The following is a 15,856-nucleotide window of genomic DNA, read 5'->3' as shown; positions in this document are numbered from 1 at the left end:
CTCCTTTATGAAGATACGTTTTTATGCTTTTGATTCTATCCCTTCAGTCATTCTATCCCTTTCAGTTGGTTATCTCCCCTCTTATATTGTCAAGCACTCCTGTTAAACCTATGAACTATTTTATCCTTAATAAAAACTTCTCTTGACTATGCCTCTACCTCTTTCTGTCCCCTCTGCCTAGTTTTTGGAAGCTCTTTTACCCAGTTTGATTTCTCCTGTCCCCCACTGTTTTCAAGGGACACCAAATGCCAAAGGCAGTGAATACTTTTCAGTCTTTATTCTGTTGTTTACACCTCCTTCCTTCCTTGAAATTCTTTATTCCTTTGGCTTCCTTGACATCATTTTTAACTCCCTGATTCTTCAGCCTTTTCTTTGTGGATATTTTCCTATCTACCCTGAAACTTGGGTTTTTGTCAAGAAGTTAGTCCTTGGGTATTTCATGATGGCCCTTCATTCTCCCTAGGTAACCTCATTCACTTATGGATTTGACCACTACCCACTTAGGGTGTGGTATTTCTCTCAAATATCTGCCTCCTATTCCAACTTCTGTCTTTTTAAAATTTTTATTGGGATATAATTGCTTTACAGTGTTGTGTTAGTCTCTGCTGTACAGCAGAGTCAGTCGGTTATATGTGTATTCCCTCTTTTTTAGATTTCTTTTCCATTTAGGTCATCACAGAGCACTGAGTAGTTTCCTTGCTATTCAGTAGGTTCTTTTTTTTTTTTTTTAATATGTAGTAGTGTATATATGTCAGTCCCAATCTCCAAATTAATCCCCCCCCACACCGTTATCCATAAGTTTGTTCTCTGTCCAATTTGTCTTATACTTTGGACTTTTTTAGCCAGTTGTCTTCAGGATATTTTGTTTGAAATAACTCTGGTTATTCCCCACTACTAGGTTTTTTCACATGGATTCTTTCATATTGAAATAGCATTATCAGCAAGTCCTCCTACCCACTAACCTGATGATCATTTCTGAATAGTCTTAACTTCCTTCAGGCTACCTTTCAAATAGTCTCTTGTTTTTTAAAAAAAAAAAACTTAGAACTTCTTTAAAGGTAATTTTAAGATCTTAAAACATGCTCTCACAAAACATTCCATGGCAGAATGCTACTATAGATTTTTATCAGGCTGAAGTATTTCCTTCTAATCATGAAAGAGATGGGTCACTATATTTAGTGCTGAGCAACTAGCTATTTTTACATATATAAAAAGTGAAGCCCCCAAACATGAATTTTTATTTTTTTGAATTATTTTTTAGAATCTTTAAAAAATGTGTCAGATTACATGCAGGCTTTATTTAGTGATATTTTTAGTCAGATAAAACTTAAATGAATTTACTTAATATTCTGAAGATAATTCCACAAACTGTGGTAATTGGTCTTTTTCTTGAGTGCTTCTAGTCTTTATGTTAATTTCTTCTACACCTCTTAGCATCTACAATTAGAGGTTCAGTTATCGTTGTTAGCAAGTAGGTAGTTTTATATTATGTATACTAGCAAAGCTTTGTTTTTGACCAGACCTCTAACAACATCACTTTTCTGTTTTGGAAGATCAAAGCCATCGGCCAGACAGAACTGAATGCAAGCAACCCAGAAGAAGTGTTACAGCTGGCAGCGCAGAGAAGGAAAAAAAAGTTTCTCCAAGCAATGGCGAAACTTTACTTTTAAGCAGTTAGTTACAATTTTTAACTTTTATTTTTTAAATGGTCGGCTAAAAATAAACAGTATTAAAAGATTAAGTTTATATAATACATATGTACATATTTAGTGGCGTTTTCTTTTCAGACAATACTGAAACATATTAGTTTAAAAATGAAAACTATACAGAAGACTTCATACCATAACAATAGCTTAAATTTATAATTTCTTCAAAGGAAAGAGTCACATGTTCAATAACAATAAACCAGTAAATCTAGGATAATTTTCTAATCTACTTTTGAGGCTGACATTTCATTTTTAAAAAAACTAGAATATTTATGTAAGAGTAGCTATATACAGTAAGTTCTTATGTCAAGGTTTTGTTGCTTTTTTTTTTTCTTAATAAATAGATTTCTAGGAGTCAGTATACATTTACTGCTTTTCTGCCTTAAGAAAATAGAAGTTTAGGTCAAGTGTTAAGCTTTATCACTTTGACACTGTCCTTAACTCATAATGTAAGAATTTAAAAAGGACCTTAGCAGTTTTGCAAATATAAATAAAGCCTTAGTCACACTAAATTAAGATAACCCTAAAGATTTTTTTTAGAGTAATAAAGTGACTTTCTCATATAAATAGCTCCAAAGGGTACTTAAGTTTTTTGCCCCAATTGTGATGTACAAAGAGTTATTATAAAGCAACCTTTACGTCAAAGCCCCAAGTAGGAGCCACAGCATTTATCTTGTTTATAATTTCTTTGGTATTCCCACTGTTCAGAGTACAGTTTAAACACCATGTTCATCTAAGCTTTACTGGTTAAAAATGTTATATAGCAAGGCAAATAAAAATAGTCAAACAGATTAACGTTCACCATTTTTTAAAAATTCAAGTTTTATAATAGCTTGCTTGCTACAGCAGCTATAGATAAATTAGTCACCTTATTACAAAACTAAACCTTTGTAAACAAGTTTAAATTTTATTTTCAAGAACCAAATTGCACTAGTTAAGAGTTTATAAATTTTGAGAATCTAAAAGCTAGATTCAAAGTACTGTATCATTTAATATACCCTTTAAAAGGTAACAGTTATCTAGTTGAAAATTCCAATGATGAAATTCCTAGTTTATCAAGATAAACATAGCAACACTGGGTCAAAAGACTTGTTATGGCATAAATCGTGGCTGGCTTTTATCCAGCTAGTATTGGGAATGAAGTCATCTTTGTAAACAAGTACTGCTGTTTCTTTAAACAGCTAACATGGGAATTAAATACATTTCCTCCTTAGTGCCAATTTTAAGTGGTTTATAAATCAAAGAATGGCAGTAAAACTTCTGAATTGGCAGGACAGTCACAGCACTATTTTCCTGTAAAACGTAAGTAGTTAAGTTCCATGAAATGCTGTGCAGCACTTCATCAGTTCCAAGTTGTTTGCTCAGTTAACTTTCTTAGTGTTTTCCTGGTGGTTTTTCAGTGCTCTTCGGTGGTGTCATAATGCCTCCATTGCACACTGGTGACAACTGTCCCTCCTTTCTGAAGGTGTTTACATAATTTACTTCATCCTATACATGTGAAGAAATCATGTAGAGATTAACAGCTAAGATAAAGCACTGATATAACAAAGTCAAACCAGACTCTTAGGCTTAATATAATGGTCTCTTTCTGTCTTTACAACTGTGACTAGTCATATTCTAGAGGTTCAACAATATTAACTGCCTGCAACTTGTATTTTTAAACTACCTGGAGTACTGGTATTAATCTTGAGACACTTAAAAATCTTGATTGGACTTCAAAGTTAATTTTTATTAGGTTTTCTACATTTGAAATCAGTGTCCTCACTGGAACTTTCTATCCCCTTACTATCTTATATTAGTGCCTGAAATATTACTCCATTAGTATCCTTACTGTCAGTTTCACTGCCTTAATAAATAGACCAAAAAATACAAGAAACATACCAGCATAGCCAGATAATTTGTATGTGTCTGTATGTTGTGTCTGTCTTCCATAGAAATCTTCTTAAAAATCTTAAGCTTCGCTGGGCTAGTACTTTTTACTACACTGACAAAAGGTACCATCCAGTCTACACATTCAGAAATGTTGTCCCATTCTAAACCTAGATAAAGAAAAGTTAGAAAAATACATGTATTATTAGAAAAATACATATGTTTCTGTTATATCAGAAACATGATTACTGTATTTGCTTGTGCTTTAAAATTTAAAGATAGTTAATTAAAAACTCATGTAAAAAGGAAACCAAAACAAGCACATAAAATAAACCAAAATCAACAAGTTTAGCAAGTCAAAACAGATTATTCCTCTTAAACCGTTTATAATGTTTTGAGGGAGAAAAAGACTTAGAGCTTTTTAGCCAGTACATGCTACATAGGGAATTGAAACTGTCAAAACCCAAAAACTTAAGGCAGAGCTGTAATCACACTGACTAACTTCAAGGATTTAAATTCCATTTGACTTCATTTTTAAAGAAACTACTTACTTATTTGGCTGCCCCGGGTCTTAGTTGCAGCATGTGGGATCTAGATCCCTGACCAGGGAGGCACCTGGGCCCCTGCATCAGGAATGTGGAATCCTAGCCACTGAACCACGAGGGACGTCCCAACCTTAATTTTTATTTGTGGATATACGCTGGATTAGAAACTACTTATAATAGAAGGGAAGATATTGCTAAACTGCTTTTTTCCATTAAAATTTTAAAGTCTTGTTTAGCAGGATGCTAAGTTCATAAATAGTCCCTTCAAGAGTTGTAAATGGGTAAAAAAAGAACAAAATACACGGTCTTACCTGAGGCTTTCTTAACCACTTCAATAGAGGTAAAGTGGCACAAGGCAGCAGCAGCCAGTATTCTGTACTGGAACTCTAATGAATCGATGGCTAAAATACACAGATCTAAAAGCTAACAGAGGAAAAAGTGTAAGACTTTTAGGAAAGAATGAGTACTACATGTCATTAGTCAGCTAGCATTTTAAAGTGCTTACAATGTGGACCATATGCTAAGAATTGCTAAAACTGCAGGGATCCAAAGAGAGAAATCGCCATCCAAAGGAAGTTCCAGTCTTGTTAACAGACAAGTAAAGGACTGTTACAATGTAGCATGCATATCCTATTAGGAAGTGCCCTGATGCAGAGCAGGGAAGACTCTGCTTAAATCAGTCTTAAGGAGGCAGCCAGAGAGACTGGGGGTAGAGAATGTTCTAGATACAGGAAACAGAATTTACAAAGATAAGTGAGAAAGTATTACTTTTCTGTGGAACTCCAGTATTTCAGAACACAAAAAATATGAAATAAGGAATATCTTTCCCTCATGTTTTTAAAAATGGAGCTGCTAGAGAGTTACAGCCTAGAAAGGGTCTTTAAGAAGTCAGACCTTTATAGTTCTGATTATTCTACTCATGAGAAGCAGGCAGGAAAGAACAGTACCCTCCTCCTGTACTTTCTTAGAATATTTGTTATACACTGGCCTAGGAAGTTTAAACTTTTAAAAAATAATGTTATAACTAAATTAGGTGATTTTAATTCCAATATGTAAAATAGGTTCCATATGTATTCAAATATAAGATGGTAAGATAATTTATATTGCAATAATTTTTATACCATTTAAAACCTGAAACAACTGGCCAAAAAATATCTTTCTCTGTTAAATCAAAAAGAGGGATTTAACTGTCTACCTCATTCATATTCCTAGTGAAAAGTGCTCATGATATATTTAAACTCAAGTTTAAAAACTTTTCTAGAATTTTCAGTTAGCAATGTAAATACTGAGACAGAATTTTATGCATCAGGAGCTTTGTTCTAGTCAGTTAAGGAGTGAATTTAATTCAGTATGTTGTCATTTTGTTGTATAGCCTATTTAACACTAAAGAAATACACTAAACAAAACCTGTAATTAATAACATTAGCATATACACAATAAAAATATCAATACCTGCGCAATTTGAATGAACTTTTCCTGAGAATACTGAGGTAGAAGAACTTTAGGAGCATCTTTAAGAGCATCAACTTGGAGGAAAAGATTTAGCCAGGAGATGACCGTTACAGGACAAAGTTCCCATTTTAAAGCCTGTTAATGGAATTAAAATGCCTGTTAACAAGTGTAGTTATGTATACTCCACATTATATGGGTAGTTCCTTAAATAGCTGTTTTAAGAAACTTTCTGCTTTAGGCTTATTTCTTATTTTAATGAAAATATTTATAGGTATCTCACCATCTAAAGTGGCTTGTGTTTTAGTCTATTACTGATACAGACCCCTTTATTATACTCTAATTATCTTTATTTACAAAGTTCATTGGGCCTATTTTTCATTCCTATTTTTCTCTCCTATTTTTCTCATTTCCAGCAGCCCCTTGTCTTCCGAAAGTGTTCTCTACTTTACAGAAACTACCCTTTTAATTGTATTCAATGACTCCACAGCTAATTCCATTCGAATCTTCCAAGAACTGATTCTACACTTTTTCTTTCTTTCTGTGATCTCCAGTGGCTTCTATTCAAAGTGTAAAAGTTAAAAAAAAAAAAAGACAAATCCTAATTTATGATAGCTTTCCCTCCTCAAAGCCCTGGGACTTTACCATTTATAAGTCTACAATAGTTAGGATAGAACAGAGAGTCTTAATGCCTGTAGGACCACCCAGAGAATTCCATCTTCTCTTTATATATCCTTATAGTATACCTCGGGCTTCCCAGGTGGCGCTAGTGGTAATAAACCCACCTGCCAATGCAGGAGATGCAAGAGACCTGGGTTGGGAAGATTCCCTGGAGGAGGGCATGGCAACCCACTCCAGTATTCTTGCCTGGAGAATCTCATGGACAGAGGAGCCTGGCAGGTTACAGTCCATAGTGTTGCAAAGAGTTGGACATGACTAAAGCGACTTAGCATACATGTATGCATACACTGTACTTGAAGTCTGAATCTAGATAATTTGATTGTTAGGACATATCAGAACTATACTAAATATAATAACCTATAATGGGAAAAAAATCTGAAAAATAATATGAACGTGTGTGTGTGTACATATATATATATAGCTGAATCACCTTTGCTACACAGCTAAAACTAACAACATTTGAAAATCAACTATACGTCAATAAATTTTTTTAAAAAAGAACAGTATCAGCATGCCAACAAGATCACATTCTAACATAGAGCTATCAATCTGAATGTGTATATTTTACAACAAATTTGTAATTTATATTTTAATGCATATAATTTATAGATAACTTACAAATGAAGGTCATATTGTGTTCTCCTCTATGTCCTATTTATAAAGCCATGATGCTCAAATTCCATAACATATTTTCTAGTAGCTAACATTCACCCTTTAATTTCTAATTCAAGGCCCAATTAAACACCTTTATGCTTCTCTCCTCTACCTTCTATTAATAGCACTTGCCATACATATAGAGAAGAAAAAAAGGCAGTAAAATATTTCTCATTTTCTATCTGCTGGAAGTGGAAAAACAACTCAAGATTTGAGAATCATTGTTGAGATTCATTTAGTACACACACTGTGCTAACTACCTATAAGTTTTAAAAGTGTTCACTTTTAAATTAACAATATTCTCAATATAGGAAATTTAAAAGATGCAAAAGAATAGTTTACAGTTTAAGCAAATTCCCCTCCCATCTTAGAACTGGATCCTAATACTAAAACCTCAGTTTTCACTACTTACATTGTAGTCTTTGAGATTTAGTAAACTACAGTTACTAAATTTCAAGTAGAAATAATAAAGATATAATTATTATTACCTTTAATATAGCAAGTTCCATCCTTAAGATATCCTCTTCACTGCAAGCACCATCAGTGACATAAGCAAACTCTTGGAGCTTAGGAGCGTAGATTTCCTTTAAAATGAATTTAATTAATATCAAGCACAGTTGAGATTGAGACTAAAACAAACCACATATATACACATATACAGACCACATCTAGGCTTTGTTTTTAAAAGACAGCTTCAGGTGATTATAAATCTTTATAAAATAATTCTATGATAGCCAAAACAACCTTAAATTTAATATTTTTCATATCTAGGTATCTAAATTAGCCAACTTGTATTGATTGAAAGATTTGTATAGAACTGATTTAAAATCTTAGTTAATAAGCAATTAGAGTATTTTAATCAGTGATTTCAGCGACTGCTTAAAACAGAAAGCCAAACTTGTTTTAGGACTGCCTAGCATACTAGACTGAAACAGGATACTCAGCAAAGTCTAGAACTGAAACTGTTAACCTTACCCTAGTACAACAGTATGGTTAGTCAAAAATTTGTGCAGTTTGTTGATGACAGATCTGTCTTAACAGTTCAAAGAACAAGAACCAGAATGATCAGAGGAGTAGAAGAGATGCCTGCCACAGGTGAGAACAGGCTAAAGATCAAGATTCAGTCTAGAAAAACATTTGAAACATACAGTATTATTTCAGGTAAGGAGATACTGAAAATACAAACTTATAAAATTTGGGGACAGCCCGTAAACCTCAAAAGACAAAATGTGGAAGAAAAATACACTTAAGGAAATTAATGCATGATTCAGTCCCTCCTGTACTCTCAAAACTGTACAGGCTTTGAAAACATCAGAGGAAGTTACTAATGATCTGTGTTGAATTTAAGAAAAGTAGATTGAAACTATGTGAAAAAAGATTTCAGGCAGAAAAGTTATTTCCTTCTATCCTGGCACTATTATCAGATACAGAAATATTAGGCTGGATATAGATCTTTATTCTAACCCAGTGTAGCATTTATTGCATTTGATTGGTTAAGTAGGTTTCACAGACCATTCTGTTGAATCCAAGCACCATAACTAGGTATATAGAGACAGCATTGGTGGTTTTGTTTGGCACAGTGAGTCATGGAACATTTCACCTAGATTCTAGTCCCAGAATCAAACCAGAGACTTATAATTTAAGAGTTTGGGGTAAATATATCTAGGGATAAACTCTAAGAGCTTACCTCAAGTTTGGAAGCAATGAATAATGAGGTAATTCCAATCAGTTGAAGCATATTTTTATTTATATCCTTTTGTGTCAACATAAATCTATCGAAAAAGTCTTGTGCGAGATAAAATGTTTCCCTATGAAGTGTGTATACTTCACATACCTAGAGAAGAATCCAAAATAATTTAAATATTATTCCATTAATTTCTCCAAATTACAGAGTCCCTCTTAGCATACTAAAGAACAGTTTTCTGAAGCCCAACTTTTTTACGATACCAAATCACAAATGCAGGAAAAAATTAACATGTGCTAATAGGATAAATCTATTACCATCCTCACTGACTCTTAATTAGTTTCATAGGTTTTTTCCCCACATGGATTTAATGTGTTCATTCCCAGGTACATTTGCTAACTATGGATAAGAACTTTTTTCCTATTAACTTTTAAATTTTTATTGATGATAAATGGGTGGGTGTTTTCATGATGCTTAGTTTGTCTTCTGATAGTTCCAAGTGATTCCTTTTCATCATTTTAGATACACATTTAACTACAAAATGACAACAGTGTTTCTTCAATGTTCTTTCCTCATTTAAGAATTAAAGAAGAAAACTGAATGGATAACACTGGTGATAGTCAAAATTTTTATTGTATTCCTTGTTTCTGACTGTAATGGGAGTTCCCCTAATGTTACACTATTACTATCACTAATAAGTAATATCTGTCATTTCCACAACATAGGGAAAGCTTTTAATTCTCAAAATAATTTTATGAAGCAGGGAGGAAACAGAGGGATAGACATCAATGTGTTTCTAATTAACATTTAACGTGTTAAGGAAATTTATTCCTAGTTGATTACACATTTTAAAATCAGGAATGTATATTCAATTTCAAAAAATACCTTTTACATCCATGATATATAACCTTATGAGTTTTCTTAAACTATAAATAGAGTTTCAAATGTTGAACCATTTTTGCATTCCTAGACTGAAAGAATATACTAAGACAAAGTAGAGATTAGTGCTCTGCTGGATTTGACTTACTATATTCTATTTGGTTTTGTATATGTAATCATATATTTAAGGGAAAATAGGGATAAATTGGATAGACAACCACTGAATAAAAATCAATTTAACATAAAAAGGAAAAATAAAATTAACATAATTATGCTGAAAAGTTGCATTCATGATCACTAGACATTCAGAAAAAGTCAGAAATCAACTACAGTCTTGTACACACATGATTGAAATATAATCTTCCCTTCTAGTCAGAATAAGGAATAAGATGACCGGATTCAGAAGGACATTTTGTACTCATAAGAACTTTTCTGATGGCTTCTGAGATCTATTCTGCCATGTGGTACTTCCCCCTTAAAGTTCACTGTCTCTATACAAAACAGGGAAATTACAGAGCAAATATCCAAGGATTGTGGGAAAATCAATTTGTTATCAATACAGGTAATCATTTTCTCAATTTGAGATTCTTTCAGAATTATTATCCAGAAAGGATATGGGGCCTAAACGAGAGCAGACATTCTGGCACAGATATTTAGGGACTTTTGGATCACTGATTATTTCTTTAATGGTACAGTTTATTTCTGAAAGGAACAGAGGGATATAATAAAAGGAAGTTACATGGGCTTTCTTAGGGCTTAGGGCTACTGGATATTCAAAGCCGCCTTATCATTTAGGATATAGAAATTAGGAGTCCAAATCATAATTTGATTTTGGTGATGAAGGACTTCTGAGGTCTGAAGCCTAGTCCTGGCTTTTCACTTTGCACAGCAGACTTCAAAACCTTGTCAAATTCTGTTCATCTTGAATATCCTTGGCACCTAGAACAGTGCCTAGTACACAGCAATACTCAGATACCAGGACTTCTAAATTGTGTTTGGGTTGTATGGGATATAGTGGCTGTGTCAAGATTTTACTCTTACCATCTGCTGGTGAACAGCACCCAAAAAATGCCTCCTGATGTCTTTCCTGGTGGTCCAGTGGTTAAGACTCTGTGCTCCCAATGCAGGGATTTGAGGGAACTAGATCCCACATGCTGCAACTAAGAGTTCACATACTGCAACTGAAGATCTACATGCCACAACTAAGACGCTAATAAGTACTAAACAACAACAACAAAAAGGCTCCTGGCAATAGGTAATATACCATGAGGGCACATGGAAAGCATATATGTTTAAATACGTTCCCATCATACAGAGAAAAAGGAATTTTGTACTGCTAGAACATACCTCTAAAAGCCAGTCTAGAAGTATTGACCTCATCTGTGGTTCCAACTCAGAATGCAGAACTTCAAAATGTTTGTCGTGAACATATCTGGTCTCTTTTTTTAACATGTTTAGCCAAACATCTTGTGAACATCCCCAGCTATGGAAAGGCGAAAAATATTGTGTGATCTACATAATATACGGCTATCTATTTCACATTGAATAAACTGAACTTCCAAACACTGAATCAGAATTTGGAAGGAACAGCTCTTAAATTAGGAAAAATTGCTACTTTAAGAAACCATTTCTTTAACATGAAATTATACAAAGAACTTGGACTATGATAATCTAAATAGACAGATTTCAAGAATGACTTAGCAGCAGCAGCAAGAATACCTTCTAGTCCCCATTTACTTATATTTTACAAAGGCATCGATATAAGATAATCATGTTTTTTCAAGAACAATACTAAAAACGTAAATATTTAGAACGTATGATCCCAGTAGAGATAGTCTCAATCACCTCCAAACAGATTGTCAGTACTCTGCAGTGGGAGTTAGGTGGGACAGGACAAAAGGAAGATGGGTGAGTTTAAACATCTGAGTCCATTAATTTGCTTATTAAAGCCAAATATAAATTACTACATATTTTATATAAGCTGTACCTGTTAGTCATTAACTATAAAAAAGTATAGACCTTAATAACTAATCTGGGTAAGAAGAGGAGCTAATCTATCAAATGAAAATGCTGTACATGTTAAAATACTTCCAGCTTAACAATGTACATAAATTACTTAAACTCTATTAAAAAAGGTGATTCAGTTCTGATAAGGCTTACAGTCTTCAGCAAGCAAATGAAAATGTTATACAATCACTGTTTTAAATAACCTATGTCATCTGTAATAGGACTACTACCAGAAAACATGTGCTTAAAGACTAGTTTTTAAAAAAACAAGTTTTTACATCTTATAATGAAGGCCAAAAAAAAAAACCCCTCAAAATAGCACCATATATTACATCAGTAAATTTTAATCTTTGACATTAAATTACTGAAATTTTTCTTACCTTAAATCAGGTAAAGGTGAAGGATTAATAAAAAGATTTTTAAATCTATAATTTGTAAATCTGGAGAAGTCACTTGTTCCTATTTCTTTGTGGGGTGTTTCAATGATAATGCAAGGACTGATCCCCCCGGATAATACAGGTGGCCAACAATTCTGTCATTAAAAAAAAAAAAACTATATTTGTACAGTAAGAAACTAGCTTTTGTCTGAGATCTTTTCTAAATGAAAGCTAATACTTCTAAACAGTCTATAGTTTCCCCCAAACACCATCATTTGCTAACAGTGCTGACGGTCTAGTTAATTGGACATTCATATTTAATAATTAGCCCTATAACTCGTATCAGTGTTCATAAGTAGTAACAGGATGTTTTAGACAACAGATTACAATTCTGCAAATACAAGACATTAGGTATTGAGGGAGAGGAGAAAGAACAACAAAACGCATCTGTAGTCAAATACCACTTTCAATATTATAAAATTCTTCTTCTATATTTAGCAGTAGTGTCCAGGGCACTTCCCCACCCTCTCCACTCCTTTAAGGCCTGTTACTTTAGAATACACGAAGGCAAAACCTTGAAAGTAGAAACAATTACTTAAATATCTAAAGGGCCCTTTCTCCAGTGAATGCTGGCTTCAAAGAGAACCACTATTTCTACAGTGTTTTCTGTACAACACATAGGCAGAGTAGATAGCAAAGGGCTGGGTGCCAGTCTGTCGCCGACTTTACAATCTATTTATGCCCTAGGAGCACTATTAGGATCCTCCACTATAGTCAGAGAGGGAACAAAGAGCACTACATTGGACAGATTAGGCGGGCCCTGTGCACCAGGCAGCTCCTAGAGGGAGGGATTTACAAAGAGGAACCAGCTGCGTCAAGGCAAACTTACTCTGCAGCTGTAGTAGGATTCAGGGACATAAAAACCACCCAAAGACAAGCGCGTTCCTGCTGACCCCTAGGGGCATTAAAAGTGTCAGAGGAATCTTCCTACCGCAAAGCAGTAACAATTTTTTTTTTTTTGGTCCCGCATTTGTGTCCCCCAAACCCAGCCCAGTTCTGCATTACCCTTATTTCATACTGATGTTTCTTGGTGACCTCCTCTTTTCTTTTTTTGACATCCTGGAAAATAAAAAAGTCATGGTTGCACTAAGGTCCCAGCAAGGAATTTTCTCTCTCCTCTCTTTCCCTCCTTAACTCACCTGGGCCGTTTTCCTCTTCTTGGCCTGAATTATCTGGGCTTCTTGCGGGGAATCCGTCTGACTGGCCTGGGGCTGCTGTTTAGCTTGTAAACGGCTACTATAGAGTTTTTAAGAAGGAAGTTTAATTAGAAAGTGATTCGTCTCAAAGGCAGCAACTAACTTTGAAACATATTTCCAAGACAAATAATGTTACCTGCGTCTTGACATTCTCTTCTTTCAGGTGAAGGAAACCTCTGGGGGGGCGAGGAGTGGGGAGGAAAAACCAGAGTCAAATACGTGGTCATTCATACTCTCCAAGTGCCAGTCAGAGGCTTACACCTAGGTTCCTCAGGAGATGACCCGAGCCATTTTACCGCGATGACTTCTGCACTATATTAGCGCAGGATTTTTTAGACACATGCCTGTGTTCCCACAACTCAAGGTACAGCCCGGACCCGGAGTGTTCAAAAAACATTTTGCAAAGCTCCCTGAGAGCCCCTCCGAACGCGCAGGGAAGCAGATGGGATCTTTTCTGCGTCCTGCACCCCTCTCCCCCGGACCCCCACCCCCCCACCCCGAGCGGGGCCTGGGCAGCGCCCCCACTTTCCCCCACCTCCCACCCTGCACAAGCCGCGGGGAGAGGGGGGTTGTGGAGGCGAGAGGCTGAGGAGAAGCCGGTTCCGCGCCAATTTGGAGAGCGGCGGTGGCGGGGGAGCAGGGGGCGGAGGGAACTTGTGTCACGTCCTTCAGTCTCCTTTCCCTCCTTCCCGGCCCCGCCGGCCCCTGCCCACCGCCTGGAGGGGCACTGCGACCCCGACTCCAGATGGGAGATGAGGACGAAGAAAAGGCAGTTCCATTTAAAAAGCGGGGGTGGGGTGGGGGAGAAACCGGGGTGGTGTAGAGCAACCGGTCGGCTCTGGGAACTTTTCTCCGCGTGAAGGAGACCCTGACCCTCAACCCTCTTTCCTGAGGGGATAGCTCCCCCAATGGGGTCGGCACAGAGAAGCCCCGAGAGTGAGGGGCTGCTCCGCGGGCCTCCCGCTTAGGGGCAGCCCTCCATCTCCTACCACCTCCCAGGTCCCCTGCCAAGGGTCCTGACAGGGACGCGGAACGCGGGAACCCGGCGTCCCCAGACGTCTGCTTCTCAGCCCTGCCCGCTTTCCCTGCCCCCAAGCTCCCGCCCGCGAGATGGATCGACCCGGGGGTGAGGAGTGGGGTAGGGGTGAGGCGTTTCTTTCCTCCCGCATCCCGCCCTGCGCCCGGCACCTCCTCACCGCCAGACCCGCTACCGCTCGGCTCTCAGCTGGCGCCGGCGCCAACCCAATATATAGGCCGGGCCTGGCCCGCCCCGCGCGCATGCGCCGCAGACTGACACCTCCGGACAGCGCGCTCCCCTCCCCCGCACGCCCGCCACCCGCCCGCGCGCGCCGCGCCGCGCCGCGCCGCGCCCTGGCCTCCGTCCGCGCCCGCCCCGCTCCAGGGCCGGCAGGGCTGGCTCACCGCGGCCCCCTGCCCTCCTGCCCTCCTGCCCGCTCGGCCCGGCGGCAGGAGAGACCCTCTCAAGAGGGCTCCGCTCCGCCGCCGCCGCCTCAGCCCTGCTCCCCGCCGCTCGATTTCGTCAATCTCCCGCCAGTACGTTTCTGTTCCCTCCCTCCTCTCTCAACTCTCGAAGGCCGGGGATGTCAGGCCGCAGCCCCCAGCCCTGGCGTACGGCACTGTGGAGGCGGCTCGGGGGTGGGGATGGGGGGGTGGGAGGCACAGAGCGGCTAGGAAGTGGCCATCCTGTGGCGCAGGCTGGCTGTCCCGCCTAGGCCTCCAGGAACCCGGGTTTTCTGAGACTCGGGGACCCGAAAGGCCCGCCCCCTGCGGGCGGAGGGCGGCGCCGGGGGACTGGCGAGCTGGCCAATGGGAGGCGGGGACGGCGGCACAGCGTGGAGCCGCCTGGCGAGCTGGCCAATGGGAGGCGGGGACGGCGGCACAACGTGGAGCTGCTGCAGAATGTAAACACAGCGCGGTGCGCCGCGCACCACATGTGTCGCCGCGCGCCCCACACGTGTCGCCGCGCGCCCCACCCGGGCCCACTGGGACCCCTGGAGCCCCACGACGTCCACGCACAGGGATGCCTGTCTTGCACTTTGCTCCAGCGACCCCGCCGAGGTATGCATCAACCCCCTTATTTCCCCCGCCCTCTGTTTTGTGGACTCGGTCATGGCTCTTCGTGGGGGTGGGTCCCTGCACCCCGTGTCACCCAGCCCCTGCCTGGCAGCTTCCCCATTCAGTGGTCCCAGCGCAGGAAACAAAACGCTCGCGCCGAGCCGCGCGGTCCCTCTCTAATCCCAACCTCCAATTCTGGAGCTCTTCAAGGGGAAGCGTAGACATCTCTCCGGAACGGGGCCGGGTGTGGGTGGGCGGGTGGCATTGCCCCTTTCCCCAAGAGAACGGTGGCTTTCCGGGGGCCATGCCCGACGGGGACAGCGGTTCCACCACGTGCAGGCCCAGGGCCGGCCCGCCGCGCCCCGCCCCGCCGCTGCAGCCGCCAGCGCGCCCTGCGGAGCCCGCGCTAGCCGGCAGCGCGGGAGCTCGCCGCCCGCCTCCGAGCGGTCAGCCGAGGAGGCGGTCCGGCGCGTGTTTCCCTCCTTTTCCCCTAGCATCCAAGTTTGGGGTTCTCTTCGCTGCCTGTGCTAACGTTCCGCCCCGACGCGCCCCCAAGATCAGGGTATCTCCAAGTAGGACCAGCCGCGGACCCTCCCGCAGCCCGGATTTGCGGGGCGAGAAAGTGGGGTGGGGGACGCCTGGCGGGAACAAAGACCCCCGGGGCGGGAGGAGC

At 39.7% G+C, this 15,856-nt stretch overlaps 2 protein-coding genes across 3 annotated transcripts in view; one reads left to right on the top strand and one right to left on the bottom strand.

Annotated features, from left to right (window-relative positions):
- The window catches only part of INTS8 (integrator complex subunit 8), a 48,340-nt gene extending 46,585 nt beyond the window's left edge, over positions 1 to 1,755 (top strand). The window contains exon 27 of the mRNA XM_040261044.1: positions 1,554 to 1,755. Within this exon, the coding sequence (XP_040116978.1) occupies positions 1,554 to 1,670 (117 nt within the window). The 3' untranslated portion in view covers positions 1,671 to 1,755. The remainder of the gene's footprint in view (positions 1 to 1,553) is intronic.
- Positions 1,756 to 2,010: 255 nt separating this feature from the next.
- CCNE2 (cyclin E2) lies at positions 2,011 to 14,357 on the bottom strand. Of its 2 annotated transcripts, none has more exons than XM_040261054.1 (12): positions 14,296 to 14,357; positions 13,244 to 13,283; positions 13,051 to 13,147; positions 12,917 to 12,970; positions 11,855 to 12,006; positions 10,815 to 10,950; positions 8,592 to 8,738; positions 7,393 to 7,488; positions 5,573 to 5,707; positions 4,432 to 4,543; positions 3,588 to 3,745; positions 2,011 to 3,194 (listed from the first exon to the last, which is right to left on the bottom strand). In XM_040261054.1, exons 2-12 carry the CDS (start codon positions 13,255 to 13,257, stop codon positions 3,081 to 3,083), a joined length of 1,215 nt encoding a protein of 404 aa, XP_040116988.1. In that variant the 5' UTR covers positions 13,258 to 13,283; positions 14,296 to 14,357; the 3' UTR covers positions 2,011 to 3,080. The 2 variants fall into 2 exon arrangements, with proteins under 2 accessions (XP_040116988.1, XP_040116987.1); XM_040261053.1 differs by having other exon boundaries at positions 14,304 to 14,347.
- Between the last annotated feature and the right edge of the window lie 1,499 nt (positions 14,358 to 15,856).

The sequence above is a fragment of the Oryx dammah genome, unplaced genomic scaffold (assembly GCF_014754425.2).
Source record: "Oryx dammah isolate SB20612 unplaced genomic scaffold, SCBI_Odam_1.1 HiC_scaffold_19, whole genome shotgun sequence".
Lineage (NCBI taxonomy): Eukaryota > Metazoa > Chordata > Mammalia > Artiodactyla > Bovidae > Oryx > Oryx dammah.
The sequence above is the reverse complement of the archived record's forward strand: the minus strand, read 5'-3'. Positions and strand labels throughout refer to the sequence as shown.

Bases quoted from the DNA above. Each gene is read 5' to 3' on its own strand.
- CCNE2 (XM_040261054.1), bottom strand. The intron at 12,007-12,916 runs GTAATGCAGAAC...TTTTAATGACAG, and splicing joins AACATCAGTATGAAATAAGG to AATTGTTGGCCACCTGTATT. The intron at 4,544-5,572 runs GTATTGATATTT...TTCCTCTGTTAG, and splicing joins AGTTCATTCAAATTGCGCAG to CTTTTAGATCTGTGTATTTT.